Genomic DNA, 18,134 nt, shown 5'->3' with positions numbered 1-18,134 from the left:
TCTGCCACTTGTTAAATGGCTGAAACTGTAGGTTAGCCTTAATTTCTTCACCTATAAAATGGGAATGACAAAAATTACCTCAAACTGCAGAAAGAATTGAAGCTAATTTGTGAAAAGTAAGCATCTGGTATGAAGTAAGCAACAACAGGTGACTACTATTATTACCGTTAGTATCATACCTGACATACAATAAACCCAGTTCCTGACACACAATAGACAGTGGGTTGACATTAGTATTAATCTAATCGTTTATTTGCACCCCATGTAATCCCCAGTGAAAAGGTTTCCATGTGGCCAGATTTTCGTCTTGTCTCTGAAAAGCAGATTTTGAAAGAAAATCTTTTCCTCATGTATGAACAGAGACTTAAAAAGACATATCAATCAACTGTACTGTGTGGGTTTTATTAAGATCCCAATTCAAACAAACAGACTGTAAAGAAAATTATGAGTCAATCAAGGGAATCTGAACACTGATTAAATATTTACTGTTATTAGAGTTTTTCTGAGGTATGATACTGGTGTTGCAATTTTGTTTAAAAAAACAGAGTATCTCTTGGAGATACATACTGAAATATTTATAGTGAAGTCATATAATGTCTGATATTTGTGTCAAAAGTAATCCTCAAGGGGCACCTGGGTGGCTTAGTTGGTTAAGCATCTGAGGTTCGGCTCAGGTCATGATCTCAAGGTCCATGAGCTGGAGCCCCACATCAGGCTCTGTGCTGACAGCTCAGATCCTGGAGCTGTTTCAGATTCTATGTCTCCCTCTTTCTGCCCCTACCCGGCTCACACTCTGTCTCTCTCTCTCTCTCTCAAAAATAAATAAACATTAAATTTTTTTTTTAAAAAGTAATCTTCAGTCATAATTGGTTGAAGGTGGTCAAAAGGAACAAACTTTCAGTATGGGATAAACAAATACTGGGGATGTGATGTACAACATGATGATGATAGTTGATGCTGCTGTCTGGTGTACTGACAAGATGCTAAGACAGTAGTCATGTGACCTCATCACAAGGAAAAAAACTTTTTTTTCTTTTTTGTACCTGGATGAGATGACAGACATTAACTAAACTTACTGTGGTAATCATCTCATAATACACGAAAGTCAAACCATCATACCGTGTGCTTTAAACTTACACAGTGATGTATGTCAACTATATCTCAGTAAAACTGAAAGAAAAAAAATTTATCCACAAAAAACAATCTGTGCCAGGAGAAAAAAGTAGGTCAGGGACACAGATGACACAGGATTGCCTTCAGTTGGTAATAATTAAAGTCCGTGATGGGTACATAGCACATATATTTCATTATATACCAACATCTACTGACCTCTTGACTCTGTGCCAAGCGCTGTGCTAAGCACATGTGTGTTATCACATTTCTATCTTCACATTTGTGGACTAGGAACTGTAATTAGCTCCTCATTATGGATAAAGGGCAGATAAGGTGGCTACCACTAAAGGACAAAAGAGGTTGGGAGAGATCAGATAACTCTCCGAGGCTGTGCAGTGACCATCAGAGGCAAGCACAAAACCCAAGTATCAACATTTTCCTGGACTGGTCTTGTCAGGTTGCATTACACCATCCCAGGGGTTTCAAGGTGTGTGCGAGGGATTCCTGGCATCAAAATATTTTCATAACACCACCACCGTGTTATTGCCATTTTCCCTCATCCCCTCACAAGCATACAGTGATTTCCAGAGGCTACCTGACGTGGGGCGCCATCTTTGCTCTAAGAGCGGATACACTGTGTGCTTGTGTACTCTCATATTTTATAAATGTCTCAGCTTTCATTTCCAATATCGGTAGGCATAACACACACAAGCTAATGCTCTTTGTGGTCTTTGACACTTTCAAACCAAAAAGTTTGAGAGCGGCTGCCCTTCACTAATTATAAGACAAATGACAAGGCCAATGTTGTTTCACTGGTTTCAGATGAAATCGTTGGTAAAACTTCCCTTTCTCCCAGAAAAGACGCAGACAAATATAATTGCAAGGAAAAACGATCTCTTGGTTGGGGGGGTGGGGAGGAAATCCAGAAACTGATTGGTCAGGCTCAGACAGTCAGTACAGCCAGGGGGACTGGACAGAGTAAATTCGGGCAATGGCAACAGAAGCTGACAAGGGCAGTGACAGGGCTCAGGAATGGGCAAGGCCCAGTGGAGCAGGCAGGGACCAGCCCCAGGGTCAGCTAAGGCAAGATGGCAGCCCACCCAGCCAGAGGAATGCTCCAGATATTGAGTACTGGGAATTACCTGGTATTTTCATAATAAACTTCCCACCGCTAGATGGAAATGCTTATTTTAAAAAGTGGTCAGGTAATATGGAATTTGCTTTAAAAATAAAGGATGCAGTGTGGATTAAAATCCTGAATTCTGGGGGCGCCTGGGTGGCGCAGTCGGTTAAGCGTCCGACTTCAGCCAGGTCACGATCTCGCGGTGCGTGAGTTCGAGCCCCGCGTCAGGCTCTGGGCTGATGGCTCAGAGCCTGGAGCCTGTTTCCGATTCTGTGTCTCCCTCTCTCTCTGCCCCTCCCCCATTCATGCTCTGTCTCTCTCTGTCCCAAAAATAAATAAACGTTTAAAAAAAAAAAAAATCCTGAATTCTGAGGAACAGGACTTAGGGGTCATTATTTTAAAAAGTAACCAAGTACAATAGCCAAGATATGGAAGCAACCTAGTGCCCATCAACAGATGACTGGACAAAGAAGATGTGATATATATGGACACAATGGAATGTGTCCATGGGCACATGGAATGTATACACACACACACACACACACACACACACACACACACACACATACACAGCGGAACATGTATGAAAATGAAATCTTGTCATTTGTGACAATGTGGATGGACCTAGAAGGTATTATACTAAGTGAAATAAGTCATACAGAGAAAGACAAATACCATATGATTTCACTTAGATGTAGGATCAAAAAAAAAAAAAAAAAAAACCCCACAGCAAATAAACAAATAAAACAAAACAGAAACAGACTCACAGATACAGACAACAATCTGGTGTCTGCCAGAGGGGAGGGTATAGGGGAATGGGTGAAATAAAGGAAGGAGATTAAAAGGTACAAACTACCAGTTATTAAGTGTGTAAAACTCGGGGATGCAATGTGCAGCATAGGGAATGTAGTTAATAATACTATAACAACTTTATATGGTGGCAGATGGTTGCTAGATTTATTGTTGTGATCACTTTGGAATGTATATAAATGTCAAATCGCCATGTTGTACAGCTGAAACTAATCTAATATTATATGTCAACTATACCTCAATAAAAAAAAAAAGAAAGTAACCAAGGAAACAATACAGTAAACTTAAGGTGTTCATCCTGATATTATAGAGGAGTTTCTGCCTGTTGGAGAATAATTTGTAAAAGCTTGGTGTTGGGAAATAAATTTCCTGAGATTTCCAAAATGCCTGGGGCTAAGTATCTCTTCCTATGATTCCCATAGCACATCCCATAGCTGGTGCAATAAAGTGTAATTAAATAGCTTGGCATTTTGCTTTCGTCTATTTATTTAGTCTATAATAGCAGTGTTCTGACTTAGAGGAAATTTGTGACATTTCTAAAGAAGAAGGTAAAGCTTAAATTTTATTTGTTGGCCCTCTCCTACTTCCTGAACACATTGTAGAATTTCCTGCTTTGTGTCTTTGCCTTACTTGAAACATGCTACTCTCCAATCCTGATTTCTTTTCTCATGGAAATCCCAACTCATTCCTCTTGGTCTGACCTCCCTTTCTCTAACATATCCAGGCTTACTGACACCATCTCCTCTGAATGCCCACAATGCATCTAAACATGACCGTGAACTACAGGTATACAGGCTCATGCACCATCGGGGTGGAATCACTGGATGGATGTTGTGGTTTCCTAAGCGATAGTCTTGTCTCCCTGATTAGCTGTGTAAGGTGAGTGACCAGGCCTTCCACTTTTATTTCCCTCCTAAAATCTAGAACTCCACCCAATGTGGGAGAGTGCCGCATACAGAGAAGACAGTCAACATAACCCTCTCCTTTGCTTGACTGATGAATAGTTGACAATTTGAAATTCCCTTCCATGGCCTGAATTATTAGGCTGACTTTCAGCAGGCTAACTGACAGCCAGATTCCCAAGTGTTAGGCCTTGTTGACCCAACCAGTTAGCTGATATGGTGGGTTTCTCCTTGCTAAGAGGTGAGCATTATGTGTCAAGGCAGTACCATGGAGCAGAAAGAGTACCACAAAAGGAGTCAGAAGATATGAGTGCAGTAGCCCGGCCAACAGCTAGGTTATCTCAAGCAAGTTCCTTTAAGAAGATGGACCTGTACAAAAAAAAAATTAAAAAAAAAAAAAAAAAAAAGGGGCACCTGGGTGGCGCAGTCGGTTGGGTGTCCGACTTCAGCCAGGTCACGATCTTGCGGTCCGTGAGTTCGAGCCCCGCGTCAGGCTCTGGGCTGATGGCTCAGAGCCTGGAGCCTGTTTCCGATTCTGTGTCTCCCTCTCTCTCTGCCCCTCCCCCGTTCATGCTCTGTCTCTCTCTGTCCCAAAAATAAATAAACGTTGAAAAAAAAAATTAAAAAAAAAATAATAAATAAAAAAAAAAAAGAAGATGGACCTGTAGTTTCTCATTTCTTTTTTTTTTCCTCTCCATTTTTATTGAGATTTCATTGACATAAGGCACTGTGTAAGTTGAAAAAATTTTCATTTCTTACACAGAGCTAGCTCCACCTTTCCTGATTGTTTCACACCATTTGTGGGAGGCTGAAACATTATTTATAAACTGTAAGTCAGCACTGTTGGGGAGCTGGGTGGCTCAGTCAGTTAAGCCTCCAACTTCGACTCTGGTCATGATCTCACAGTTCATGAGTTCAAGCCCCAAGTGGGGCTCTGTCCTGAAAGCTCAGAGCCTGGAGACTGCTTCAGATTCTGTGTTTCCCTCTCTCTCTCCCCATCCCTTGCTCACGTTCTCTGTCTCTCTGTCTCAAAAATAAATAAACATTAAAAAAAATTTTAAGCTGTAAGGCGCTGTAATGTATAAGAAATTACCACAGACTTTCAGGGGCGCATGATCCAGCTCAGGAGTAGACAATTAATTCCTGCCTGGGGACTTTATTTAAGACAAGAATCATTTACTAGAAAAAAATTAATGAATGACAGTAGGCAAACAGGAAGATGTAATATGTAATATGAGACTTTTTAGTGTTTTGCACTAATGGTTTAAAGAGATTCTGTCGGGGCGCCTGGGTGGCGCAGTCGGTTAAGCGTCCGACTTCAGCCAGGTCACGATCTCGCGGTCCGTGAGTTCGAGCCCCTCGTCAGGCTCTGGGCTGATGGCTCAGAGCCTGGAGCCTGTTTCCAATTCTGTGTCTCCCTCTCTCTCTGCCCCTCCCCCGTTCATGCTCTGTCTCTCTCTGTCCCAAAAAAATAAATAAACGTTGAAAAAAAAAAAAAAAGAGATTCTGTCATGCCAAGTTGACATCAGTGGCAACAATATTAATCTCTCAAGAGCTAAAAATCAAAGAGCTAGTTAGAAGACAAACCAGGAGGGGTGCCTGGGTGGCTCAGTCGGTTAAGTGTCTGACTTCAGCTCAGATCATGATCTCACTGTTTGTGAGTTCAAGCCCCACGTTGGGCTCTATGCTGACAGCTCAGAGCCTGGAACCTGCTTTGGATTCTGTGTCTCCCCCTCTCTCTGCCCCTCCCCTGTTCATTCTCTCTCTCTCTCTCTCTCTCTCTCTCTCTCTCTCTCTCTCTCTCAAAAATAAATAAACACTTAAGAAAAGAGAAAAGAAAACAAACCAGGACATTCACATTGAACTTCAATTGGAAGCCAGTGATGAGAAATTACTGTTTTGAGACACCCTGAAGACGTAGGCTGTACTCCTACACACGATCAGCACCACAGCCAGATCATATCAGTCAGGAATATCCAGGTAAACTGAAGGAAGCCATTAAAGCTTAGCCTCAGACTCTATTTATTTGACACTCTTACATCAGCTCGCTATTCACTTCACCATTAAAATAAAAAAATATATCTGGTGAAAATCACCGGCAATGAGAGAACTTTAAGAAAGAGGAAGAAGGAGGGATGCTATTAGTGTATACAATGTGGAATCAAACACAGCCCAATAAATGGGCATTTGTCTGGATGCAAAGCAGAGGAAAAGGGGGTGCCTAGGTGGCTCAGTCAGTTGAGCATCTCTCTCTCTTTTTTTTAAAGTTTATTTATTTATTTTGAGAGAGACAGAGACCGAGTGAGTAGGGGAGGAAGAGAGAATCCGAAGCAGGCTCTGCACCACCAGACCAGAGCCTGACGTGGGACTCAAACTCATGAGCCATGAGATCATGACCTGAGCTGAAAACAAGAGTTGGATGCTTAACCGACTGAACCACCCAGGTGCCCAAGCATCTGACTCTTGATATCGGCTCAGGTCATGATCCCAGGGTCGTGGGATCAGGCCCCTACATCGGGCTTTGCACTGGTCATGGGGCCTGCTTGAAACTCTCTCTCTCTCTCTCTCTCTCTCTCTCTCTCTCTCTCTCTCTTCCCTGCCCCTCTCCCCCACTCATGCACTCTCTCTCTCTCAAGAAAAAGAAAAAAGGAAAACAAAAGAGGAGGAAAAGAGTAAGAGTGATGACCTAGTCTTCCTTTTTCACACAGGTATCAATTTCTGCCACCAAGGGAGTAACCCAAAGTACAACAAAATTCTACAGGAGGGGGAAAAAAAACCCACAGAGCCCAAATGAAACCAAAAACAAGTGCAATGCGGCCTCACTGCCTGCAGAGCATATTCAAAGTAGCCAGCTCTGAAAAATCTTACTTGGTACCCTAGCCTACCCTGACTCCCCTGCTAAAACCAACTGGGAAACCCAGAGGAATTGGCCATCCAGTCCACAGGCAAGGGGTGGAGGGGCTGGGGGGGGTGGGGAGGAGCCAAGCGAGACAGAGGAACAGACACCGTCTCATTTTCTGCTCTTATAATGTGATACAGTAATTGGAAACAGGTGATAAAGTCTTGTGAAGTAAGGCCAACCTCTACCCTAGAAAAAATAAACACCAGTTAAGACATTTGTATTATTTTTCTGGACTTCAAGGTGAATACATAATATGTCCTATTCATTTCAGAGAGCTCATAGCATGCCCCATTTCATGGAGAAGGAAACTGAAGCAGAGAAGGTCAATGGGTGACTAGCCTAAAACACCCAACTGGTCGGTGACAGAGCTGGGTTCGAACCCTTCTTCTGCTCCAACTTCAATGTTCTTTCTGAAATGACCATCCTGCTCCATGTAAAATCACGACATTTCAAAAGCTTGAACTGTCCTACTTACCAAGCTTCTTGGAATCTTTTCATCCTGCAAGGCCTCTCTTGATTCCGCCGACTCCTAAACCATCTTTCCACCTGGCGCTCTGTCAAGTTACACTTCTTCGCCAGTCCATAAATATCAGCCTGAAAGGCGATAAAATGAATGAACAAGTGATAAAGAGCAGTCATATTGGCCAGCAGTCAAGAGACAGTGCAACTGGGTTACAAGAGCTTGTGCACTGGAGAGGAGAGAGACTGTGTGTTAGATCTTGGGCCAGTGAATTTGCCTCTTTTGCTTATGGAATCACGCACACATATACACAGGAAAAAAAAAAAAAAGGCTGTTAGTATCCCAGCACTCTGAGTTACTAAAAACGATCAATTCTCTGTAAGTTGGCAGCAACCCATACATTCAAGCTGCATATGTGAGCTCACTCAATCAGCTAAGTTTTATCGAGGGCTTCCCAGGTACCAGGTAGAGAAGCATAGCTTAGATTTGATCAGATCCAACTGCCTCATCTTTCCTATGAGAAGCTGGAACACCAAGGGTGTTAGTAAGTTTTCCAAGACCTAAAGTTAATAGGAAAGCAAGGACAAGAACTTAGGCTAATGCACTTTCTGTTTTTTCACAAGATCTTTCTGATGGCTCCAAAAGATAATACAGGAAAGACACAAACAGGTGTTGGCCATCACTTTCACATTTAATCAGATGTAGAGCCTATTTCAAATGAATCCAAAATAATACCAATCATAAAAAAAAGTAAAGATTGCAGAATATAATAGTGATGATGGCTTCTCTTCTGGGAGGCAGAAATTATTATTTAAATCTGGAAATAATATGGATGATCGATTAGCCCAAAGGTCATAAACTCGAAGTTCTCCTTGGGCCAGACAAGAAACAAATATGATTGAGTGGACCAGGTCTGTTTCGTGGTGGGATTGGAAGTTGTATTCTTTTCACACAGGCAGGTTTTATACATTAAACCCACAGTTCTTTCAGCCAGCATGGAGAAATTAGCTCTGTAATTTTCTGAAACACCTGCTCTCTTGATCTTTCATTTTCCAACACCAGTACAAGAAATATTTCAATTTTCTCGTCACTAGAAAAAAATAAAATTTCATACTGGCCCTCAGCTTCAGTGTGGAGGAAACAAGCAGGAGCCACAGATGTGGTGGACAGAAAAGCACGTGCCCTCCCCCAAGAGTGCAGCCGTGAACAAGCTCTGGCTGATGGTTCCCAGAGTCCAAGTGTACACACAGAGCTTTTATGTGAAATCACCAGGGATTTTAATGTTGATGACTAATACCCCAAAGTAAATTTCTTTTTTAATTTTATTTATTTATTTTGAGAGAGAGAGAGAGAGAGAGAGAGAGAGCAGGTGTGCAAGCAGGGAAGGGCCACAACAAGAGGGAGAGAGAGAGAATCCCAAGCAGACTGCACTGTCAGTGCAGAGTCCGACGCGGGGCTTGAATTCACGAACCGTGAGATCATGACCTGAGCCCAAACCAAGAGTCAGATGCTTAACTGACTGAGCCACCAGGTGCTTATCAAAATAAATTTAAAACCAATTTTGGGGGCGTCTGGGTGGCTCAGTTGGTTAAGCATCTGACTTCAGCTCAGGTCATGATCTCGCAGTTCATGGGTTTGAGCCCCGCGTCTGTGCTGACAGCTCAGAGCCTGGAGCCTGCTTTGGATTCTGTGTCTCCCCCTCTCTCTGTCCCTCCCCCACTTGGTTTGGGCTCTCTGTCTCTCAAAAAATGAATAAACATTAAAAAAAAACCAAAAAACAAACAAAAAAACCCAACAAAAAAACCAATTGTGGATCAACATTGCAAGGGCCGAACAAAGCCTCCCCAGTGGCAGGACACCCAATAGTCTGTGTTCAGTCATACAGTTTCTGCTATGTTGTTGTGCATAATTCACATAATTGTTCAGTCGCACAAGGTAACAGTAGATAAAATTCAAAACGAAGCTCTCACGCTAAAGACTCGCAAAAGACTAATTGGAGCTTCTATGTCCCTACTAAATTGCTACCTGTTATTTAATCTGCAAGAAGGAAAACAAGACAAAACAAAAACAGGATATAGCCCATATTATACTCTGGTAAACTGCCCTATCTAATACCTATTCTTTTTATAGGCCAAGGGTTCACCTGCTGTTGTTTTTGTTGTTGTTTTGCTTTTGTGCTCTTGAGGAGACTGAGTTGGCAAAACCATTGATTGGTGTCTACTTCTTGCAGGCCTTGTGCCAGTCATTGGAGGTCCAAATGAGTAACCCTGATGTGGGCCTCCCTTTCACAGGGTACAGTCTGTCTGGTGAGGAAGTAAGAAAATAAAAGAATTCTAATCAAATCCCAAGAGTGCTAAGACAGGGGAAGATTAGGATACCATGGGACCTAACTCTGTGTAAGCAGTTCCTGGAAGTCACACATACGCTGGACCCTGAAAAATGCCCTGAGAAGGAGAGGATAAAGAAGGGAAGTGTCCCGGCAGAGGGTCCAGCATGTGAGGTCGTCTGGAGATGAGAGTGTGGATGCACAGGGAATGCCTGAGGAACAGAAAGAAGTCTGGCTGGGTAGAAACATAGGAAGAGGAAAGGAGGGAAAATGTGGCTAGGCTCACATCAAGGAGGGCTTTGTTGGGGATCTATCTTGGGGGTGACCGACATTTGCACTGTTAAGTCCCCCTCTTGTGGTGTGAACTGAATGGAGGTGCAGGAACACATCTGGAGATGGACATCTTTGGCCTTTTTGTCCAATCCCTCTGATCTCACAGCGAGGACCTTGTGCTGGACAACTCTGGAAGTCTAGATTCCCTAACCCACGAGCCCCAGAGCCCCACGCATATCAAACTCCCTCACAGGAAGCAAGAACACAGTATTTCCATAACAAAATATGACAGGGAACTGAAAGCAGAGGACCCAGTTCTGCTACTTCATCGCTGGGTAGCCCAGAGCACTTCCTCTGACCCCCTGTGGAAATGGGGTGCTAACAGCATAAGTGCTTGCTTCCTGCATCACCTCACGGGGATGGTTACAGGATCTGGGGGCTCCTGAGGGAAAACGTGTTGTGCAAACTATCCTGTGCTACATCAGTGCCAGAGATTATGGCTGAACCCAGAAAGGACACCACGGGCTGAAAATCATTTAAGAAAAAACATTCCTTTATTTCTGAAATACTTTGCAAGCAAGAATTGATTTCTCGAAACAGAGGACATGCTTCAAATGCTGTTGGTTGGTCCCCAGTAGGACATATACTGCTATGCTGCAGCACTATATCCTATTTGCTTGTAGACTGAAAGAGTTCTGGGTCTAGTTTGACTGTTACAAAAGTTTTATATATTCAGTCATTCGAAAATATTTAGTGGGCCTCTATTCACAAGTGCCAGGCACCATTCTAGATGTTGGACATTCGTCAGTGAGCAAAAGAAAGTCCCTGCTCTCATACTGGAATCTTCTCAAATCTGGGAACAACTCAATTTTATTATCCCATCATTTCTACAGATATCTGCTTAATAAATTGCATCTAGAAATAGCACTCGAACATGATTTGAAGAAATTTATTTTCTGTTTTAGAGCACAGATGAATCTGGTTGAACATCAGTCTTGACAATACTGGCTTCATACACTCTAATATTATTGGGATAGAATCCTCTTGCAAACAAAAGTCTCTAGAAGTATTTTCTTATTGATATATAAAACAATACCTACAACGCACAGAAAATTGTGCAAGATGTTATGTTAGTACTTCTTCAACTGTCACATGGCTCTTTTCTCTCCACAGCAGGGAGACTTGATAAAGATAAAATTTTCTACATAATTTTAAATTTCCTAAAAGCTGACCTGAAGGTTTTGCTATAACAAATATAGCAAGTGATGGGTAGCATAGCACAGTTCTTTATGTGTTATATAAGGTATTACCCAAGTTCGTTGTCCTCAAACAGAAAGAGAGAAAAATAATAGGGACTCTCTGAAAGAGTCTCAATTTCTCATAAACACATTTCAAGAAATGTGAAATGATGTGTGGGCACTATCATCACCAGTAGTAACAACAGTACTGAATTAAACAACAGCAGTCATTTACAGCAGGTGGAAACAAAGAACACGTGGAAATGGCTTGTCAGACTGTCCTCATTTTAGAAAAAACAAAGAATTCCAGGACAGAAGCTGAGGGCAGAATAAGTTACAGACAGTGCTGGCTAGCTGTGAACTATTCTGGACATGATGCCTCATGTTATGTGCTCAGACTTCCACATGCCTTGTTTGGGCAGGGAGCCCACCAGACCAACAATAGAAACAGTTATCATGAAACAACTGAATTCAGCAAATAAAGTCCAGCACCCTTAAAAATCTACCTATCCTAGGGGCTCCTGGGTGGCTCACTCGGTTAATTGACTGACTCTTGACTTCAGCTCAGGTCATGATCTCACGGTCCGTGGGTTCGAGCCCTGCATCAGGCTCTGTACTGCAGAGCTGGCTTGGGATTCTCTCTCTGCCCCTCACCTGTTCTCTCTCTCTCTCTCTCTCTCTCTCTCAAAATAAATAAACTGTAAAAAAATCTATCTATCCTAAACTGTGTTAGCATACACTCTTGACTTCCAAAATTACCGGTGATTGCTGTCTGTAGTCATCATAGAGGGTGTGCCACTTTTGAAACAGTTTGTATTCCATCTCTCATTTTAACTATGGTGGGAAAATGAAACTAGACTTGCCTAGACATTATCTTTTTTACAGCCATTACATCAAACCCTTTTTTTTTAAATGTTATGCACACAAGCAGTGCACTACAATATTTCATTAAGTGCATCTTGTATTGTGAATAGAATTCTGACTTTCCTAAAAATTCTATCTCTGGGGCATCGTAGGAGCACAGCACATTTCTGAATGTGTTGAGGCCTTGGATAAAATAAAGTGCCCCTTCTCACAAAAGCCATCCCAGTTAAGACTTTAAAAATGTGTGCAATGTATATCAATGGTGCCACAATCATCAGAAGTCTCAGATAGGAGCTACTCTGCCTTAACAACGGTCTTTTTGTGATTAGTATACTTTTGTATAAGTATATTTTGTACTTTGTGTATATATTAGTATACTTGGCATATCTACCCTCCAAAATTTAATTTTGATCTTTATACCTAAATTATGGCATTGATTGTTAAACATTGTAGTTGAACACAATAGTTCAGCTACGAACATTGGTTATTTTATAATATTTACTTGTCATTTTATATTATGTTTGGAATGCATTCCAAACATATAACATATGCCCTCAATAGAGGGAAAAAAAATCCAAATGAATCAAATCATTTAATGGTTAACTGGAACAGATATCTTGTACAGATGAGGTAAACCACTGGTGACTGAAACATTAAGAAAGGAGTTGTTGTTTTTTTTTTTTTTTTTAATCCCCAAACAAAGACTTTGTACTTACTTGAGATGGTTGCCTTGTGGAACATTTGAAAAAATTCTCTAAGATGGTATTTGGTATAATCTTCTTTCTAACTTCCTCTTTAATGCCAAATGCTTTTGCTAGAGGCATGGCGATAAACCTACAAAATATGAAAGAAAGTAAGTCCAAAATCTGAGAATGAACCCACAATGACACCAGAAAACTCAAGCTGTAACTTTAGGTTCCAAATGAAGGGTCAGTCATTGGGTCATGTTGTTCTTGGGCTATCTACAACCAACCTCTGGCTGACAAAAAAGTTCAAGGAGAGCAAATTTTGAGACCCTCTTATACAAGCAATAACTTAAAAAAATAAGTTGCATGCTGTTCTCAAATCTACTTTATGTAAACCCAAATATATTTATATATAAGATCCAGGAATTAGGATAAGCCATTTCACTTAGAGTTTCATTTTAAGACTCCTAGGGATTAAAATGAATAATTTTATTATATTTTTAAGTTTATTTATTTATTTTGAGAGACAGAGAGAGCACGAGCAGGGGAAGGGCAGAGAAAGAGGGAGAGGGAGATTCCCAAGCAGTCTCTGCGCCATCAGCTCTGAGTCCAATGTGAGGCTTGAACTCATGAACCATGAGATCATGGCCCGAGCTGAAACCAAGAGTCAAATGCTTAGCCAACTGAGCCACCCAGCTGCAGTTCTGGAAAGTTTTATTTGGTGATATTCTCTTAAAGAATTACTGTGTTCTTATCTGAAGTTCCAACTTATGAGAAAAATAGCCTGATTCTTGGGTAAATATCTCAGAGTGGAATTGATAGGACAAGTATACACTTAACTTTATAAGAAACTGGCAAACTGTTTTCCAAGATGGCTGTACCACACTGCATTCCTGCCAGTAAAGTGCCAGAGTTCCAGTTACTCCATATCCCTGCCAACACTTGGTATTGCCAGTCTTTTCAATCTCAACAATTCTACTGGGTGTGTACTGGTTTTCACTGACTTTCCAATCTAATCCTTATTATTTCCTAACTTCTGCTTGCTATAAGCTTAGTTTGCTCTTTTTTTTCTAGCATCTTCTTTTTTTTTTTAATGTTTATTTTATTTATTTTGAGAGACAGACAGAGAGAGAGAGAGAGAGAGAGAGAGCGCGTGAGTGTGAGCAGGGGAGGGGCAAAGATAGAGGGAGAGAAAGAATCCCAAAAACAGCAAGGACACTGATGTGAGGCTCAATCTCATGATCTTTGAGGCCATGACTTGAGTCACCCAGGGGTCCCTTTTCTAGTTTATTAAGGTAGAAGGTCAGATTACTGATTTGAGATCTTCCTTCTTTTTTAATATAGGTGTTCACAGCTATAAATTTCCTTCTGCTCACTGTTTTTTGCTGCATCTCATAAGTTTTGATATTATGTTCTCTTTGTCATTCATCTCAAAGTATTTTCTAATTTACCATGATTCCTCCTTTAACTCATTGGTTATTTAGAAGTATGCTGTTCAATTGCCACATATTTGCTCATTTCCCAATTTCTTTCTGCTACTGACTTCTAATTTCATTTCATTGTGATTGGAAAACATACTTGGTATGATTTCCATTTTTTTACATTATTGAGACTTGTTTTATGGCCTAACATATGGTTTATCCTAGAGAATGCTCCTTGTGCACATGAGAAGAATGTGTCTTCCATTGTTATTGGGTGCTATGTTCTACAGATGTCTGTAGTGTTGATCAAGTTGGTTTATAGTGCTGATCAAGTCTTCTATTTCCTTTTTAATCTCTCCCCTAATTCTATGCATTATTAAAAGTGAGATATAGGAGCACCTGAGTGGCTTAGCCGGCTAAGGGTTGGACTTCCAGTCAGGTCATAATCTCACAGTTTGTGGGTTCAAGTCCCATACTGGGCTCTCTGCTATCAGCATAGAACCTGCTTTAGATCCTCTGTCCCCCTCTCTTTTTGCCCCTCCCCCACTTTGCGCTGTCTCTAAATAAATAAATAAATAAATACTTTAAAAAGTGAGATATAGACATTCACAGCTATTTGTTGTCTATTCCTCCCTTCAATTCTGTCAGTTTTTGCTTCATATATTTCACAACTTTGTTGTTAGGTGCATATATGTTTATAATTATTATATCATCTTGATATATTACCCTTTTACATTATAAAATGTCCTTGTCTCCAGTAACAATTTAAAAATCTATGAAAGTCTAAATTGTCTGATATTAGTACAGCCACTCCAGGTCTCTTTTGGTTACTGTTTGCTTACTTTTTCCATACTTTTACTTTCAACCTATTTATGTCCTTGAACCTCAAGTGTGTTTCTTCTAGAAAGCATATAGTTGGATCATGTATTTCTATCCATCTCTCCTATCTATGCCTTTTAGTTGGAGTATTTAATTACATTAAATACTTAAGTATTTACATTAATGCAAATTATATTTAATTACTGATAAAACAGGATTTAGGTCTGTTATTTTGTTATTTGTTTTCTATATATCTTATGTCTGTTATTTCTCTATTCTTCCATAAGCTATCTCCTTTTGTGTTAGATATTTAAGTGTATCTTTTTAATTCTCTCTTCCTTAAAATATTCTTCTTTTAAAATATTTTTCCTAGTGGTTAACCTAGGGATTACAATTGTCATTTTCATTTATAACATCATAGTTCAGATTAATACCAAAATAATTTCAGCAATATACAAAAGCTTCATTACCTCCCCTCTCTGTGCTGTTATTATCATATAAATCATACTTTTATAAATTATATACTAATCAACACAGATTCATGATTTCAGTTTTATGCAGCTGTCTTTTAAATCAGATAGGAGGAAAATGTGTTATAAATTAAAACTGCGTGTATACTTTCTTTTTATTTCTTTTTTTTTTAAGTTTATTTATTTATTTTGAGGGCAGGGAGGGGCAGAGGGACAGGAGAGAGAGAATCCCAAGCAGGCTCCACACTGTCAGCGCAGAGCCCAATGAGGAGTTCAAACTCATGGAACAGTGAGATCATGACCTGAAATGAAATCAAGAGTTGCACACTTAACCAACTAGGCCGCTAAGGCGCCCCCTTTTCATTTCTTAGGTAGGTGACTTTACTGGAAGTGCTTTTTATTTATTCCTGTGGATTCAAGTTACTGTCTTCTGTCCTCTAATTTCAGTCTGAAGGATTTCCTTTAATATATCTTGTAGGATGACTCTGGAAGCAACAAATTCTTCCAGTTTTTGTTCATCAGAGAATGTCTTAATTTTTCTTCCATCTTGAAAGATAGCTTGTTCAGTTGACAGTATCTTTTTTTTTTCATTTCAGCACTTTTTATATGTCTTCCAACTGCCTTTGGCTTCTATGGTTGCTGATAAGACATCGACTCTTAATCTTATTGAAGATCTCTTGTATATGATAGATGCTCCTCTCGAGCTTTCAAGATTCATTGTCTTTGTCTTTTGACTGTGATGTATCTAGCTGCTGATCTCTTTAAATTTACCCTACCTGGAATTTGTTTAGCCTCTTGGATGTGTATATTAATGTTTGTCATCAAATTTGGGGAAATTTTGGGCCATATTTCCTCAAATATTTTCTATCCTATTCATTTTCTCCCCTTCTTCTGGAACTTCCATTATGCATATGTCGTTATGCTTCCTGGTATCCCACATTTCTCCAAGGTTCTTCATTTTCTTTCATTCTTTTATTTCCTTTCTCTTACTCAGACTGATGACTCTTCTACCTGCTCAAATACGCAGTTGGACTCCTCTAGTGAGTTTTTCATGAGTTATTGTACCTTTCAACTCCAAAATTTCTTATTTCTTTTATAATTTCTAACTATAATCTTTTTATTGATATTCTTGATTTGGTGGGACATTGTTCTCATTCCTTCCTTTAGTTCTCAAGCATGGTTTTCTCTAGTTCTTTGAACATATTTAAAATAGCTGATTTAGAGTTTTTGTTTAGTAAGTCCAACATCTAGGCTTTGTAGGGGACACTTTCTACTGATTACTATTTTTTTCCTGTGCATGAACCATTCTTCCTTGTTTCTTTACATGCCTTATAAGTTTTGCTGACAATCAGACATGTTAAATAATATGATGTGTCAATTCTAGAAACAAAATTGTCCCTCTCCTCGGAGTTTGTTTGTTTTGCTGTTTGTTATCATTGTCCATTTGTTTACTTAGTTCCTCTTTTGAACTGATCTGTGAAGTCTGTATTCTTCGTCATGTTTGGGCAGTGGAGTCTCTATTGGATTAGTTTAGGTATCATTTCATGATTGGACATAGATTTCCTTAAATGCCTGGAACCAATAATTCTCTCAGTCTTTGCCAAGGAGCTCTGCATACATTTTGGGACACACCTTCAGCACTCAGCTAGGCAGTTGCCAACTTTGCCTTAGCCTTCACTTTCTCTTTGCACAGAGCCTCAAGATCATCCAGAGGTGAGAGCTAAGGGCCTTCTCAGATCTTTCCTGGGCACGTGGATAGCCCTGGGCATACTCAAAGCTCTACAACTTCAAGTGGCCTTCTGATTTCCAAGAATATGTCCGATCTTTTCAAAGCCCTCTATGGACATCTCATTTTCCATTTTATTTTATTTTATTTTATTTTATTTTATTTTATTTTATTTCATTTTATTTTATTTTATTTTATTTTTTATTTTATTTTTGACGGGGGGGGAGGGGAGAAGCAGAGGGAGAGGGAGAGGGAAAGAGACAGAATCTTAAGTACCTCCACAGTCAGTGGGAACCCCATTGTGGGGTTCAATCTCATAACTGGGATGTCCTGACCTGAGCTGAAATCAAGAGTTGGATGTTTAACCAACTGAGCCACCCAGGAACCTTTCCAGTTTTCCTTTTTAAGTATTTTGCTTAATCTATTGTTTGTCCCAATTGTTATCTACTACCTCAGGCAGTTTCAAAGTTAAACTATTGCCTCTACTTGTTTCAGACAAGCACCCTCAAGGAGACTTTTCTGAGTCAGATCCAGTACAACAGCCTTATAAGTACTGTATTCTAGGCAACCACAAGACAGGTCAGGTAAGGATAATTCTCTGGTAATGATGCTTTGAAGGATCTCTAACTCTCTTCTGCTCCCTTCAATGGCTGCCAAGGTGATGGTTTCCACTGAAATTACAGGTTGTTGGTTTTTCAAGGCTATCACAGAGGTGGAAAGGAAGGATAGAAATAGGGAAGTTAATATGCCACAAAGCTTGCTATTCCTTCCAAGAGTCAGTTGTTTTTCTTAAATAACAATCCCTGGATTGTTAATTATGAATTCTGAAAAGTTTGTTTTGACAATTTTTGCTAGTTTTCTGATTGCCTTTAGGGAAGATAGAATTTTTAGAGGAACGTTGACATTTTTGTTAATTTCCAGGGTGTAGTGGTTTTAATTTGCATTTGCTAATGACTAAGGATATTGGACACCTTTTCATGTGTTTACTTGCCATTTGTATA

At 40.1% G+C, this 18,134-nt stretch overlaps 1 protein-coding gene across 1 annotated transcript in view; it reads right to left on the bottom strand.

Moving 5' to 3' along the window:
• CERS3 (ceramide synthase 3) overlaps positions 1-18,134 on the bottom strand; it is a 105,721-nt gene that overhangs the window by 55,322 nt on the left and 32,265 nt on the right. The window contains exons 4-5 of the mRNA XM_025919586.2: positions 12,728-12,845; positions 7,326-7,444 (exon numbers count right to left, since the gene is read on the bottom strand). Of these exons, the coding sequence (XP_025775371.1) occupies positions 7,326-7,444; positions 12,728-12,845 (237 nt within the window). The remainder of the gene's footprint in view (positions 1-7,325; positions 7,445-12,727; positions 12,846-18,134) is intronic.

Source organism: Puma concolor, chromosome B3, assembly GCF_028749965.1.
Source record: "Puma concolor isolate L17-30 chromosome B3, mPumCon1.1.hap2, whole genome shotgun sequence".
Taxonomy (NCBI): domain Eukaryota; kingdom Metazoa; phylum Chordata; class Mammalia; order Carnivora; family Felidae; genus Puma; species Puma concolor.
Note: the sequence above shows the minus strand (reverse complement) of the source record. Positions and strands in the feature narration are given on the sequence as shown.